The following is a 16,484-nucleotide window of genomic DNA, read 5'->3' as shown; positions in this document are numbered from 1 at the left end:
GGGTTTGAAGCATCCTATCTATTTTGAAGCAGAGTCGTACCTTGTACTGGAAAAGGGTGGGAGGAGGAATAATACATATGGGAACAAAGCCCAGGTCACACAACGTGCATTTAAACTATGTCTTCGATCCAGAGGATTTTTTTAAAAAATAGCAGCAGCTGTTAATGAGTTTGAGAACTTCTACAGTATTCCCTAGGAGGCCAAGAACAAGCAAGGGTGTTGGCTTCATGGAAAATTCTGGTTTTCTCTGCTCTAGTGGGAAGGCTGCAGGTGCCTGTAACTTGTTTTACATGGTTTTTTAAAGGGTTATTTTGAACTACATTTAGCCTCCTTTCCTAGCAGACCCAAATGGGACAATGTTTTACAATCCCAGTTATTCCAATGTAGTTCTAAAACAAAGTAAAAATGGAGTGCAGTCATAGCTTCACCTAGAACAGTTTTAGTTCGGTTCTCTTATATCCAGATGGTTTCTTCCACACAAGCAACACAAGATACATTAAAGCCAGGTGAACAGAAAAATCAGGTAAACAAAACAAAGGGATGGGGGAATTAAAAATAATCAACAGGAGGTGAAGGGCAAAAGTCACAGAAGGCTTTAAATGGGTGAAATCAGAGTCTATATCAATAAATCTGATACACCCTTATCTAGGAAGCAACTTGTCCTTGACTCAACCGAGAAAATGGACAAGGTCAATACAGAAGTGCCACAATGGATGTCTCCAAAAGGTCCAATATTAAACGGAGACAGAATGTAGTCTTCCTTTCGTTAACATTCTTTGAACACAAATATTCAAAACAGATATTTTTGTATTACTGTTCTTCCATGGATCCTCAACTGAGGAAAAGTTTGGTGGTTTTAGGAGGATATTCTGTGTCAAAAATGTTGTGAATAAAGGATCACCATCCAGGTATGTGTAGTGTCTTGAGAATTAGGAGGCAAGTTGAGAACCAGAGGAGAAGTAGTAGAAGATCAGGCAGTTAGGATTAAGACTCAAATATTAAGGAAAATCAATACTTGGAAAGAGCATGCAAATACAATGCAGGGTGGGTCAAGGTGTCAATAGTCACAATAAGGAAGGTTATAAAGTCAATGAAGAGGAAAAGGGCAGAAAAGGCCAAAGAGGAGAGAGGTATGGGTTAGCAAGGGTGCAGACACCCTTGAGAAGACCTTGGGGTGAAGGTCAAAAGGAGGAAGCAGGTCTCCCTTTGGCACTGAATGGGCGGAGTAACAAGGATGCTGGAAGGGAGGCAGGATCAGTCTTTGAAGACAGCCTGGTGGCCATGAGGGCGTTCATCATGCATAATGTGTCTACGGACATGAATGCGTCGGACACGGTGCTCCCGCCCATCTTCATCATCACCTGCACGGAGGGGGCCTCCACCCCCACCAGCCACTCCCCCTGTGGCCTCCAGGAGGGCCTTGTCTGGCACCCGTGGCGTCTCATAGATGAGGATGTTCAGGGTCTCCTCAAAGATCCGTGCCTCTGGGAACTCCACCTGTGCACATGACAGAACAAAGTTATATTGGTCAATACCTATTCCAACCACCAGTGGAAAGAGAAAACAAGTGGTGCAAGCTGCTGCCAGTCTGTGAAGACAATACTGAGCTAGACAGACCAATGGTCTGACTCAGTATATGGCAACTTCCTATGTTCAGCTTCATCATGAAGTGCCAGGTTAAAATCCTTACTCACTGAATCACGTTACTATCTCTCCACTTAGCCAACCTCACAAGGTTGTCATGAGGATAAAACTCAAATGTTGCTCCAAGTTTCTTGGAGGAAGAAAAAAACAAGAGTTTTTCTCTTGTAATATTTAACTCAGTGGAAAACATGGAACTGGACCTTCATAATTTGGACTTAGGCACTATCTCATTCAGTGACTGATTGGATGGCCTTGGGTAGATATCCTTCTCTCTCTATTGGCCTTCAGGAAAGCCCTTAAGACCTATCTGTTTGGTCTGGCCTTCCAGGGTTTTTTAACTGTTTTAATTGTTTTAATAATGGTTTTATGTTGTTTTTACATTTTTTTATTTTAACAGTTAATTGATTTTAGTGTTGTTTTAATGTACACCGCCCTGAGCCATTTTTGGAAGGGCGGTATAGAAATCAAATGAATGAATGAATATTTCGGGCTCAGTTGTCTCATCTACCGTGTTTCCCCGAAAATAAGACAGTGTCTTATATTAATTTTAGCCCCCAAAAATGCACTAGAGCAATTAACGGTACATCAGAAATTACTGCTAGGTCTTACTTTCGGGGAAACAGGGTATGGCATGGGAACAACATTTCTTGCAATAAAGTAGCCAATTTATTCCAAGAATAAGACCTATCTGCTCTGAACCTTATAAACAGGAATCTGAATAATCTGAATTTAGACCCCACCTCTCCTGAATGGTGGCTTACCAACAGGAAGAAAAATAGTAACAAAAAACAAAACAAGTAAATTAGCCAAAAGCTGCACAGCAGCAGGTACACCCAGAGATTTTTTTTTTTGATCAGCTAATATCCCATGGTCTCAAACAAAATATTAAAACAACTTAATAAAAACCGATGTCCAAACTAATAGTAGCAAAATTCAGCCTGACCAAATTAAAATCATCAGGATAAGCACTGATGCCAAAGAGTACTTGGTGTAGGCACCAGGTCTTCTGAAATGGGAAGATATTCTATAGGCTGGGTGCCACCACAGAAGGGATAATTCCCCTGCTAACTGGGCAAAGAGGCACCTTTTACCATGGTGATTCTCTTTATTTAGCAAGGGGAGAGTAACTGGCCCTATCCACCCCCAGCACAGTACCTCCAGTGACTGCTGCTGGTGTCTATCTTATGTTTTTTTTAAGAATGGGAGCCCTTTGGGGACAGGGAGCCATCTTATTTATTTATTATTTCTCTGTGTAAACCACACTGAGCCATTTTTGGAAGGGCGGTATAGAAATTGAATTAATAAATAATAATAATAATAATAATAATAATAATAATAATTTCCCACCTACCTACATCCAGCAGGCAGGAAAACGCAGAGAAGAGCCTCACCAGCCAACCTCAAATGGGACTAAGTGGTCCTTGAGGGGCTTTGGTCATACAAGCCTTTACAGATTAACATCAGCATCTTGAAATGCACTCAGAAACTCATGGATAGCCAGCAGAACTGTTTTAACACTGGCAAAATGTGATACACATGGAGCCCTAGCTCAGAGGTAGAGCATCTGCTTTGCCTGCAGAAGGTCCAGGTTCAATCCTGGTCATCTCCAGGTAGGGCTGGGAAAGGCTCCTGCCTGAAATCTTAGAGAGCTGCTGCCAGTCAGTGTAGATGATACTGAGTGAGATGGTCCAATGGTCTGACTCTGTATAAGACAGCTTCCTATGAGGCAGCTTTGCCATTCAGAAACGTAGCTGCTGCATTCCGAACCAAAGGCTTCCCAGAGGTCTTCAAGGGCAGTCTCAAAGATAGCACATTCCAATGGTCAAGCCAGCACGTTACTAAGGCATGGGTAACTGTGGCCAGCCTACCTCTACACAGGAGGGGTTGCAGATAGTACAACAGCCCAAGCTGGTAAAAAGCTCTTTGTGCCACTGAGACATCCAGAGGAAGGGTCAGATGCAACAGTCTGATCTTTAATGGGGAGTACAATCCCATCCAGAACTGGCAGCACTCAATCCCCTCAGTCAGATGGACTACCCACCAACAGAAGATCAACCTTGCACGGGCAGTTGCAAGCTTCAATTTCTTAGCCCTCAATCTATTACTCACTTTGGGCACTCATAAAGCACTTCCACTGTTCCACTTAGAAGGTGAAATAGAGCTGAATGCCATCAGCATACTGACAGCACCACACTCCACGTCTGCACATTTTTCAACTGTGTTGGAAAGCGCAAAAGCCACTATCAACCAGATTCACATACCTCAGAGAGCCAAATTAAAAACTGGCCTGTACCAATTGTTAGGGGTAGGAAGCAGCCTTGCAAAATACCAAATAGGGGCAAGGAGCATCTCTTGGGATAAATAAATTGTACGCTAATTAAAATCGATATTGAAATTGTGACTAGGAACACCAGATGTGGATATTTCCTTTTGCAAAGTCTGTGGTTCTACCAAATGACTTTGAAGAGGGGGATGTTTAACTGGCCAGTTAGCTAGAGCGTGGTGCTAATAATGTCAAAGTTGTGGATTTGATCCCCGTATGGGCCAAATTAATTTTTGGGATGGGATAGCTCAAAGGTAAATGATCTGCTTCGCACAAAGAAGGCCCTAGGTTCACTCCCTGGCATCTTCAGGTAGGGCTGGGAAAGAACCCTGCCTGAAAATTTAGAGAAGCTGCTGCCAGTCAGGGTAGACAATAGTGAGCTAGATGGACCAATGGTCCGACTCAGTGGAAGGAAGTTTTCTATGTTCCTATGATCTGCCAATTACCAACCCGAAAGGCAAAACCATTTCCTTCAGATGTAGCAAAAAAGAGCACACCATGCTTGCAGTCCAGAGAGATGCGGATGAGTTACCTTGGTCTGTTTCTTCTCAGTGGCATATACAATGGAGGTGCAGCAGACTTCTGCAATTTTGCGGCCCTGCCCATAAAACGACCAGCAGCAGATCTCGTCCCCAAGGACATCTTTGATGAAGAGCACGCGCCCATTGAACCGTAGGGCCAGTTTGTCAAATAGTTCAATATTCTTCAGCAAGTTGTCATCTGAGTTACTGGGTGTGGAGAGGGGGAAAGAGAAGGGAAAAGTGTGGGATCTCCATGATACACCTCCACTAAGCAAGAAGTGGGAGAAGGGTGCAGGATGGAGGAACAAATGCAAAGCTACACCCATTTCCAGAAGTGGGGAAATGCTCCTCCTTACCTTGTATATGAATACTTGTTGTTACTTCTATTATGCAGCAATTTCACTACAGGCTAAAAAAAGAAAGACACAGATAAATATACACAGAGCGGAAATGTTCCACAAGCCAATGGGAGAAGGTTCTTCCCTTCTACTTCTTTTATCTTTTTAACTTGCTCAGGACAGACTGGCTGTCACCTGGAACACTTTGCCTCTGCCACTGGCTGAGCTGCATCATCTTTTTTTCCTCTTGTAAACCACCTCATATATACATCTCTAGGCAGTGTACATTAGGAGTGTGCATGAATTCTGCGATTCAAGGTCAAATCAAATAGCAGAACCATCAAATTGATTAGTTGAGAACAGCCAGCTTGGCCAGCTGTTCTCAACGAATCACCCAATCAATCTGAGTGATCCGAGTGCCATTTTGAGGCCAGTTTTGCTGGAAAAATGGGCCTCAAAATGGTGGTTTTTCCCAGAGAGAGTTGGTATACCAATTAGAGTTGGCAGGTAGACCAGTCCTCTGAGGTGGGCAGCTGCGCTAGATTTGGAGCCGAGGGCTGGTCTACCCAAAGACCCTAATTGGTAGACCAGCTCTCCCCAGAAAAACAGAAGAGCAGGTTTACCAATTGGGATTGATGGGTAGACCAGCCCTCCGCTCTGGACACAGAGCATCTGCCTGCCTTGTGCTAAGTTTGGAGCAGAGGGCTAACCACCAACCCCAATTGGTGGACCAGCTCTTCCCGGAAAAACTACTCCATTTTGAGGCCCATTTCCCCAGCAAAACTGGTCTCAAAATGGTGGTCGAATCACCCAAATCAATTTGGGTCAAATCAGGGGTGATTCACTTTGACCTCAAATCAGGCCCTCTATTTTGAGGGCGATTCAACTTGAGGTCAAATCTGCAAATTGCCTCTGATTCAAGATCAAATCGAACTGCACACCCATAGTGTATATAAAATCATTTTAAAATACAGCAAAAACAAAAAATACAATTAAAAAAATGAACACAGTTTAAACATTATCTTATAAAAATGCCAAAGATAATGATACAGTAGACAAATTTGTTTTAAAAAATTGATTATGTTTATTAACTACTGGAATAATAATGTTGATGATCAGATTCACCCTCACACACTGTTCTCCGTGATTCAAAGTCCCCCACCCCCCACCGTTTTCTTCTGAAGATGTATAGTATGAGATCCCTCTTATCTTGTGATTTTTCTAAATATATGAAATAAATTATTGAAAAATTATAAATAAATAAATATTTAGCTAAAAGCCTGTTTTTTAAAGGCAGTCAGAGATAAGGAAGCTCTTCTTCTGAGAGTAAAGTCCTGAGGGGGCAATGGAGAAGGGCTAGTTCCAAGCTGCTACCAAAGGGACCTCCCCTGATGATCTCAATAGGTGGTGGGGTTCATGACATTTTATAGAGTTTTAAAAAATAAAATCTAATTGCTGAGGGGAACCATTCAAGCCCATGTTTCCTGATGTGACCAGCACATGAGGCAGGCCTTGACATTACATCCAAGCTGCTCACGTGCAGCAGTTGCGTCAGCTGCTGCCATATAGTTTGCCTCTACACAGCCGCAAAGCAGCCCTTTTGGCGACTCATGACAGCTTGGAAAAAGCCATTTTGAGGCAACTGGTTCTCGGAAAGCGGTCCTTGGTAAAACAATATGCCAAACCAGTCCAGCTGTTCTGAGAGAAGTGACCAGTTGGGTGGGCTGAGGTAAACCTTCACAAAAGTGTTTAAGGAATGTGTGCTGTTGAAGAGAAGGAGTTTGAAGGTCTGTGTGCTATGGTTCGCAGTCAAGTAATTGGGTGCAGGTTTAAGGTTTTATCTCCCGCTGACATTTGAGTCAGAATGTGTCAGCCTCAAATGGATCAGGAAACTGGGACTCCAGCCCACCTCTTGGGGCACACTATAGCTTCCCAAGCTATGCTCGTATTAGTGGCGAGGATGGAAGCATAAGGAGCACACAAGTACAGCCTCATTGGTGCTAAATGTGCAAAAAGGAACCCAGCCAGGCCACCTTGGACTGTGCCGACAATGGAATGGCTCACATGGCCTTCCTGGGGCTGAGCATCATGAGACTTCACATCCTCTTTACCTTGGAACAGCTTGAGATGATCTGCTGCTCCTCCTTGGGAGAGGTCACCATGGGGATGTGGCAAAGAGGGTCATAGGCTTCACTCTTTTGCTGAACAGGATACAGAGAGAGAGAGGGAGAGAGTGTTACATACAGTAACCTATGAGACACTTCCAAACCTCCCACACTTCAGTTCCTTCTGACAGCAGGCACTGAGCTAAGAGGTGATCTGGCTATCCCCAAGTTTTAGAACAGGGACTCTGCTCGCCTGTAGTGCAAGCTGACAGTCCTCAGCTAAGCCTTGGATCAAGTAGTAGCGGGCCTCAGAGAGCACTTCCTCCAGCTCCCGCTGGGACTCGGGAAGGGACACAGAGCCATCTCTCAAGTAGTTTAGGATGGTTCCAAAATGGCGGCCACTTCGGTCAATCAAGATCCAACCTGGAGAGACAAAACTGGTGTTTAGTCCTTGCACAAAAGGTGGTGGAAGTCGTAGCCAGAAGAGCAGGACCTAGTGCACTTAAATTAAAAATTGCTCAGTACTGGAGACACATCATAACGTTTAGATGCTTTTAGAGGGAAAGGATCTAAATGTTACTATCTATATAGCTAATTTTAACAGGAAGCTGCAAGAACAGGATCTTATGTAAATTAGGAAAATATAAAATGTGCTGCTACCACAAGACATCAAAAAGACATCAATTTTGCATTGCCATGGCTTTTCGCTCATGTTATTATGAGTGACTAGAGAGAGAGAGAGAGAGAGAGAGAGAGAAAAGAAGCAAGGGATCAAAACTGGAATACAGGAAGAAAATGTTTGAAATATTTTGTACTACATTTCACGGTCTGAACTTGTATGCTGCTCTAGAAAAATATATATTGAAAGGTGGCATATACATTTTTCAAGATTCATTAACATTTCATTCACGTCCCTTGCTAACTGAGCACCTTTAAAAAGTGGTGATTCTCTTTATTTAGCAGCGGGAGAGCAACTGGCCCTAGCCGTCCCCACCATAGCATCCCTCAAGTGGCTGTTGCTGGTGTCTGTCTTATGTGTGAGCCCTTTGAGGACAGGGAGTCATTTTTAAAATTTATATCTACGTAAACTACATTGGAAACTTTTGTTGAAAGGCGGTATATAAATATTAATTATATTTGCATTTTATTTCTAGAACTTAAGATGCAAGCAGATTTCAAATGCAGTTGAACTAAGGAAAGGGAGGATCTCTCTCTCTCTCTCTTCATTGGATAGTGGATTGCCACTCAGTTCAAAGGATGTTTCATTATGTAATCAATTTCCTATTTTTATTTTATTGAATAGTCTTCTATTTTACCCTTCAGCACTTCCAGAGAGACTCACAAAATGAGTAATAAAACTCACAACCAATGAACAGCAGGGGAAAAAAAAACAGCAGATCAATAGAGATTAACCCTATTAACAAGAGAGGATTATTATTATTCTCTGTTATTCCTCATTATTCGCCATTTCCGTATTCACATGAATTGGCAGGAATGGAACCCCCGCAAATATCAAGGGCCATCTGTACTTCTATTTTTTCTGTCAAAATTAAGTTGCAAGTTCCTTGGGGCAGGGACTTAACGTCATTTTAATTATTATCATTGTTGTTTTTAGAGAGCTGGTGTAGCACAATGGCTAGAAGAGCAAAGAAACAGGACTTCCCTGGGGTCAAATCTGTCTTAAATTCAATAGGTGCTCTTAGGCAATTATTAAGTGGGATTAAGCTGGCCTTGCAGTAGCAAGCATGAATTGCCCCTTTGCTAAGCAGGGTTTGCATTTGGATGGGTGACTACATGTGAGCACTGTCTGCTGTAAGATATTCCCCAGATATTGTTGGACTACAACTCCCATCTTCCCCAGCCACAATGGCTGAAGGCCAATGTCGTTGTAGTCCAACAACACCTGGGGACCCAGGTTTGAGAACTCCTACCTTAGGGAATGGGGCCATAGCTCAATGGCAGAGCATCATATGGAAGGTTTCAGGTTCAATCCTGGTGTCTCCAGGAAGGGCTGGGGGGAAACTCCTGTCTGAAATCTTGGAGAGCTGCTGCTGCCCGTCAGTGTAGACAATACTAAACTAGATGGACCAGTGGTCTGACTCAGTATAAACAGCTTCCTCTTTTCCTATGTTCCTCTCAGCCTCAGTTCTCCAGCTGTAATATGGGGACAATAATTCTTACTATACAGGGTTGTTGTAAGGATTATATCAGGGTGATATATGCAAAGTGCTTTGAAGCTGAGTGTTCTGCACAAGTGCATTATTATTATTTGTATTGCTTTGAAAACCACCACATGCATTGACTTCAATCTATAGATAACACCACAAAGGACCGGACATGCAATACAATGAACTACATTAATAATATGAGTCAAAGGGGTACTGGCTAGTAACAGACAAGGGGAAGAGGATGGGTTCTGAAGATACTCTGTTTCACAAGCAAGAACTTCATCAACAGAGAATCTACTCTCTTCCAGAAAACTTCAGTCACTCTTTAGGTCTCTGCTGAAATAGTATTTTGTATACTCTGCTGTACAGCAAATACTTTCAGAGTATTTCAGGAGAAAAATAATATTTCATGGTCTCTCCCTCTGCCCTATTTAAGCCCTGCATTCTCTTCATAGTAGGCTTCCCTAAAACAGCTTACAGAAAAATAGCAAATAAGTCCATAAAACAATACTGTCAATCAAATATTTCAGCAAGGATCAAATCCCAAAACCATAAAGCCAGCTGTAACAAGAACACATTTATTCTTTTCCTAAAATGCCTGCAGTGCACAGCTTCGGGCAGAGGTTTCTCTTGGGAGGGGGTCCCATAGCTGAGGCCCTGAGAAGTAACAATGCATATCTTCAGAGATCTCACTTCTCAACAAGATGGCATCTCGGACACTACTCAAAGCTCTTAATTACAGTTTTCTATTGGAAACAACCCTGTTAATATTTACACAAACCTGAGAGCCCTGGAGATGGAGTAGAATATAAACAAACAAAATTGGGAGGGATAGAGTAACAAAGAATTCCCTCCTACAGCAACTAGTACCCCCTTTATTTGTTTGTTTGTTTGATTTATATACCGCCCTTCCAAAATGGCTCAGTGCGGTTTAAAACAGAATTCAATTAAAACCAATTAACAATTAAAGTCAAAACTAATAATATCAATTAAACATTCAAGCAGCTAAAAACCCTGGAAAACCAGGGCAAACATTTAAAACAATTTAAAACACTTTACAGCAACACTGGCCAGGCCAAACAGATAGGTTTTAAGGGCTCTGCTAAAAGACAGTAATGAATTCAAATTACGGATTTCTGCAGGGAGTGCATTCCACAGCCCAGGAGCAGCTACAGAGAAGGCCCGCCTCTGAGTTGCCACCAGACAAACCAGTGGTAACTGGAGACGGACCTCCTCAGATGACCTTAACATGTGGTAGGGATCATGCAGAAGAAGGTACTCTCTAAGATAACTCGGACATCAAGTCATTCAGGGCCTTAAAGGTAATAACCAGCAGTTTGTATTTTGCCCGGAAACATATCGGCAGCCAATGTAACTGTTTCAAGACAGGCATAATATGGTCTCTCCGGATTACCCCAGACACCAATCTGGCTGCCCCATTTTGAACTAACTGAAGTTTCCGAACTACATACAAAGGCAGCCCCAGGTAGAGCGCATTGCAATAGTCAAGCCTGGAGGTTACCAGCTGATGCACCACCGCTTTGAGGTCATTCGCTTCAAGGAATGGGCGCGGCTGTTGAATCAGCCGAAGCTGATACCTTGCCAATGTATCTATCTTCTTTCTGGTCTCTGAGACACTGCCTTCAACCTGTCAAAACTTTCCTCAGCGATCACAAGGACTAGAAATCTTGTCATCTTGTGTGAATGCTGACATTTTCAGGGATGCATAGGACGCTGCCTTATACTGAGTCCCATTGATCTGCCTAGCTTAGTCCCATTGGTCTGCCTAGCTTAGTATTGTCTACACTGACTGGCAGCAGCTTCTCCAAGGTATCAGGCAGGAGTCTTTCCCAGCCCTACCTGGAGATGCTGCCAGGGACTGAACCTGAGAACTTCTGCATTCACTATATACCATACAGCAGAGAGACGCTATTCACAAAACAGAAAACCCACATCTCTGGCTCTGGGCCACCCTCCAAGACACACAAACAGGTACCTTCGCTATCCGTCAGCACCTCCATCCTGCCACTGAACATAGCCTTGAGCATGGTGTCCTGTTTGGTGAGGGTCTGCACTGTGGTGTAATGCAGAGAGCCTCCCACGTTCAGCTTCACATACTTGCTGCTGGGGTTCAGGGGTTTGAGGTCAAAGGTCACACCAGTGACCCCTCCGCCACCATCCCGGCGCTGCTGGATTGGGACAAGCGGGGCACAGTTGTCAGCAGGTAGGGCCGGGTCTGCCGTGGCCTCAGCTGACATTGCCACCTGCAGAAAGAAAAGTTGAAGAGGGAGACCTTCCACACTGGGTTTTCTTCAAGGATGAAACAGATGTCTTTGTCTCAAAGGCAGCAGCTTTAATAGTTCTAATTCTCCCACTCATAAAAAAGCACTAAGCCAGGGCTTCTCCAACGCAGCCCTCCAGATGTTGCTCGACTACAACTCTCATCATCCCTAACCACAATGGCCAAAGGCCATTGGGATGATGGGAGTTGTAGTCCAACCATTTCTGGAGGGCTACATTGGAGAAGCCCTGCATTAAGCAATCCTTTGAACACTTCAGGGCAACTTCATAGTCCCTGCCCAAACCCCTTCATTACTTCAGTGTCATCTTGTCGCATCCTAGTCTTTGCCTACTGCAAACCCCCTGGCCAGAGAAACTTGCTCTCGTGTTCTGTACAGCACCTAGCACATTCACTGACACCATTAGTAGGAAGTACAATATAGGAGGGTGCTGAAAGGCATCATCTCACACTGCACGGGAGGAGGCAATGGTAAACCCCTCCTGTATCCTACCAAAGAAAAACCACAGAGCTCTGTGTGCGCCAGGAGTCAACACCAACTCAAGGACACAACGTTACCTTTACTAAGACAGTACAGTGGGCGTGGGCACACTGATGTCCCTTTGCCCAGCAAACTTGCCACAGGCTATCATTTCCTGCTGCTCCACCCCACATCCCTTCCCTTGTGTCCACAGACGGAGTTGCCAAGGATGTTTCCCCACCTCCTTTCCTGCCCACCTTTCACCTCCTGCCCTCTGTTCCCTTCCCAGCCCGGAATCACCCTTCAGGGCTGCTTCATCACGGGCCACCCTTTGACACCCCTCCCCTGTGAACCCCGACAGCCTCATCACAAGGCATCACAAGGCGCCACCTGCTCCCTGCTCCCCCTCTGACTCCCTAAACGGCACGCCAGCTGCTGTTGGACTCCAACTCCCATCGGCCCCAGCCACGATTTAGTGTGGGTGGGGATGATGGGAGTTGTAGTTCAGCAGCAGCAGCCAGAGCGCCAAAGGTTGCCGAGTCCTGCCCTGCGATGTGGTGGTCCTCCCCAACCCGTGGCCCGTATCTACGTTGGGATCGACACAAGGACCCGGCTCTCTTGAATGACTCGCCGGCCCCATCAGAGCAGCAGCGGGGACTTACTAACCGGGCGCCGCGATCGCCGTCGTCCCAACCGCGCCTGACGGAGGAGGAGAGCGAGGGGAGAAAGTAGAAGACGACAGAAGCAAGCCCGCCCTCCCGCCGTGTCATTGGCCGAGGGGTGAACAAATGACAGGCTGCTCTCCAGGCATTTTTCTCGGTTAAGCTGTCAGTCAGCGTCGGCCTACGCAGGCTTCAGCCAATGACAAGGGGAGGGGGCGGGACTTGGGGGAAAGGGGTGGGGCCACGGAAGGATAAAGCGGCTTTGCGTGATGGCACTGGTGGCTATTTTCGTGGGTATCGTTGGGCTGGTTGGCGCGGTGGCGCAATGATTCGAGTGTGAACGGAGGGGGAAATAGCAAGGTGGTTTGAATAACGTTACGTCTTCCACAAGAACATTCCTGCTCTTTTGCACAGTCGAAAGCTAGTTCTGGGACGGGATGGTCATTCCAAGGGTCACCAGATTCATGGGAGATTATTCCAAAATACCCAGCGGATCTAGGTAGCATGCATCCCTCTTAACCACATCTCGGCTATCCAAAAATCAAAACTGGAGCCCAGGGAGCAGTGCTTTTAAGAGTAGTTGATGTACTGATGGATGCTCCTGGCTGACATACTCAGGTTCCAGTAACAGAGTTTTCTGCTACTCTTGCAAATATATAGAAGGCAAGACAGGGAACCACCCATCTCTGCCATTGAGAGGAGAGCTGGTCTGGTGGTAGCCAGCATGACTTGTCCCCTTAGCTAAGCAGGGTCTGCCCTGCTTGCATATGAAAGGGAGACTTGATGTGTGAGCACTGGAAGATATTCCCCTCAGGGGATGGAGCCCCTCTGGGAATTGCTGAAGATTCCAAGTTCCCTGCCTGGCTTCTCCAAGATAGGGCAAGATAGATATAGATAATATAGGGCTGAGAGATTCCTGCCTGCAACCTTGGAGAAGCTGCTAAGCTAGTCTGTGAAGACAATACTGAGCTCCATAGACCAGTGGTCTGACTCAGTATATGGCAGCTTCCTATGTTCCTATGGTTTTAATAAGTGGAAGACTGCTCTAGAGAGTAAAAACTGATTTCCTATGCATTGCACATCCAAAATCCACAATATGGCAATGAATGAATGAGGGAAACAAGCAGAGGTCAGTAATGGGGATCTAAATTCACTTGTTTTGTTTTTTTTAAAAAACAGGTATATCACCAAATAGTGGAATGCTATCAAAGTTCATCTATTTTGGTGATATAATGCCTGTGTTTTTCTTTTAAGAAAAAAAGTGAATTTAGATCCTCATTACAGACTTCTGCTTGTTTCCCCATGCACTCGTTGCCATACTGTGAATTCTGGATATGCAATGCATAGGCAAAGTTCGTACGAGCCACCTAATGGCACAGCAGGGAAATGACTTGACTAACAAGCCAGAGGCCACTGGTTCAAATCCTCACTGGTATGTTTCCCAGACTATGGGAAACACCTATATCATGCAGCAGCGATATAGGAAGATGTTGAAAGGCATAATCTCATACTGCGTGGGAGATGGCAATGGCAAACCTCTCCTGTATTCTACTAAAGACAAGCACAGAGCTCTGTGGTCTTCAGGAGTCGACACCAACTCAACAGCACACTTTACCTTTCACTTTATCAAAGTTTCTAGTGGTATATAAAATAAACTGCTTCTACATGGCAGTGCTGCTCATAGCGCCCTCACTCATCTGACAGAAAATGATAGCATTGGGGAAGGGCTGTTAATAGCTCTTTTCTTTTACACAATTGAACATGATCTCCAGTTAAAAGCTATAGTTGAAAGTATCACTGCCAATACAATGTGTACATCGATCATACATGAGGTAATCTCTATCAGGGGGTAGCAGGTCACTGAACAAACATATTCCATGTATAAAAGCAGCGAAGTGGATTTCTGTGACAGGAAAGCAGATGAAGAGTTTGGTCCTGCTGGTGTAGAAAACCATTCAGTTGTAGTCAGGTTTGTCAAGGAAGATAAATCTGTTGAACGCCTTCAGGCCTTGCACAAGCTTAGCAGACTCACTGGTTACCCAATAAGTGATATTCTGCTCAAAACTCTTGCTATGGTTTCAGTTCTTCTGAGCTCATTGTGTAGTGTTATGATGGCACCGATGTTATATTGGAAAACTCTGATGGGGTGCAAAAGCATATGACAAAAACAGGGGAAACTATTCCATACATATACTGTTTCCGTTACCAGTTAAGAACATAAGAGCCCTGTTGATTCAGGCCTCTCTAGTCCAGCATCTTGGTTCACACAGTGGCCCACAGAATGCCTCCTAAGCCCCTTTTAAAGCCATCCAAGCTGGTGGCCATCACCACATCCCATGGCAAGGATTTCATAGATTAATTATGTGTTGTGTGAAAAAGTACTTCCTCTTGTCAGTTCTAAGTTTCCCAACCTTCAGTTTCATGGGTTGACCCCTGGTTCTAGTACTGTGAAAGAAGAAAAATTTCTCTGTCCTCCATGCATAATTTTATACACCTCGATCATGTCCCTCCTTAGTTGCCTCTTTTTCCAAAGTAAAGAGCCTCAGACACTGTAGCCTAGCCTCTTAAGTTTCTCCCGGCCCCTGATCATCATGGTGGCCCTCTTCTGTACCTTTTCCAGTTCAACAATATCCTTCTTAAGATATGGTGACCAAAACTGTACACAGTACTCCAGATGTGGCCACACCATATATTTGTATGAGGGCATTATTATATTAGCATTTTTATTGTCAATCTCCTTCCTAACGATCCCTAGCATGGAATTGGCCTTTTTCACAGCTGCTGCATACTGAGTCAACACTTTCAGTGAGCTGTCCACCACAACCGCAATATCTCTCTCCTGGTCAGTCACCAGCTCAGATCCCATCAGCATATATGTGAAGTTTGGGGTTCTTTGCCTCAATATGCATCACTTTACACTTGCTTAAACTGAACCACATTTGCCATTTTGTCACCCACTCCCCTAGTTTAGAGATATCATTTTGCAGCCCCTCACAATCTGTTTTGGATTTCACTACCCTCAATAGTTGTGTCATCTGCAGATCTGACCACTTTGCTGGTTACCCCAACTTCTAGATCATTTATGTACAAGTTAAAGAGCATTGGTCCCTATACCAATCCCTGGGGGACCCCACTTCCTACTTTCCTCCATTGTGAAAACTGTCCATTTATTCCTACCCTCTCCAACCAATTACAGATCCACACATGAACGTGTCCCATTATCCCATGGCTGCTAAGTTTAATCAAGAGCCTTTGGTAGGGAACTTTGTCAAAAGCTTTTTGGAAGTCCAAGTATACTATATCAACCAGATCACCTTCATCCACATGCCTGTTGATACTCAAAAAACCCTCCAAAACAAAGGTTAGTGAGACAAGACTTGCCCTTGCTGAAGCCATGCTGGTTCTCTTTCAGCAAGGCCTTTTCTTCTGTATGTTTAACAATTTTGTGGGTAAGTATGTTTTCCATCAATATACCGGCTTGTAATTTCCCAGAAACCCCTGGATCCCTTTTTGAAAATTGGAATCACATTGGCTATTTTCCAGTCCTCTGGTACAAAGCACCTTGGAATAGTAAAAACATAACAGCTCTGCCTATCAGGCCCAAGGCCTGTCTAGTCCAGCATCCTGTTTCCCAGTAGCCCACCAGCTGCTTCCAGCAAGCCCACAAGCTGATGAAGGCATGCCCTCTCTTCTGTAGTTCCCTTGCAACAGGCCTCTGAGCCTGCTGGATGACTACTTCTAGGATGGCAAGAGAGATAAAGATTTCTATCCACACAATTCATCATCTTTTAAAAACTCTATCTTATCTCTCTAATCATTTGGTTGCCCTTTTCGCAGTTCTACAGTGCCCTTTGAGAGACATGGTGACCAGAACTGTACATAGTACATAGTCCAAATGTGGCCACACCAAAGATTTGTATGGTGCTGTTATTAGCACCATATTAATATTAGCAGTTTTATTTTC

General features: G+C 44.4%; 1 protein-coding gene across 5 annotated transcripts; it reads right to left on the bottom strand.

Moving 5' to 3' along the window:
* Positions 1–419: 419 nt before the first annotated feature.
* On the bottom strand, positions 420–12,656 carry KCTD13 (potassium channel tetramerization domain containing 13). Of its 5 annotated transcripts, none has more exons than XM_053264950.1 (7): positions 12,525–12,656; positions 11,096–11,363; positions 7,185–7,354; positions 6,938–7,027; positions 4,845–4,897; positions 4,500–4,695; positions 420–1,497 (listed from the first exon to the last, which is right to left on the bottom strand). In XM_053264950.1, the coding sequence occupies exons 2-7, from the start codon at positions 11,355–11,357 to the stop codon at positions 1,255–1,257; spliced, it is 1,014 nt and encodes a 337-aa protein (XP_053120925.1). In that variant the 5' UTR covers positions 11,358–11,363; positions 12,525–12,656; the 3' UTR covers positions 420–1,254. The 5 variants fall into 5 exon arrangements, with proteins under 5 accessions (XP_053120925.1, XP_053120923.1, XP_053120926.1 ...); XM_053264948.1 differs by having other exon boundaries at positions 12,521–12,643; XM_053264951.1 differs by lacking the exon at positions 12,525–12,656 and adding an exon at positions 12,116–12,217.
* Positions 12,657–16,484: the final 3,828 nt, after the last annotated feature.

This window comes from Hemicordylus capensis, chromosome 6 (genome assembly GCF_027244095.1).
Source record: "Hemicordylus capensis ecotype Gifberg chromosome 6, rHemCap1.1.pri, whole genome shotgun sequence".
NCBI classification, from domain to species: domain Eukaryota; kingdom Metazoa; phylum Chordata; class Lepidosauria; order Squamata; family Cordylidae; genus Hemicordylus; species Hemicordylus capensis.
The sequence above is the reverse complement of the archived record's forward strand: the minus strand, read 5'-3'. Positions and strand labels throughout refer to the sequence as shown.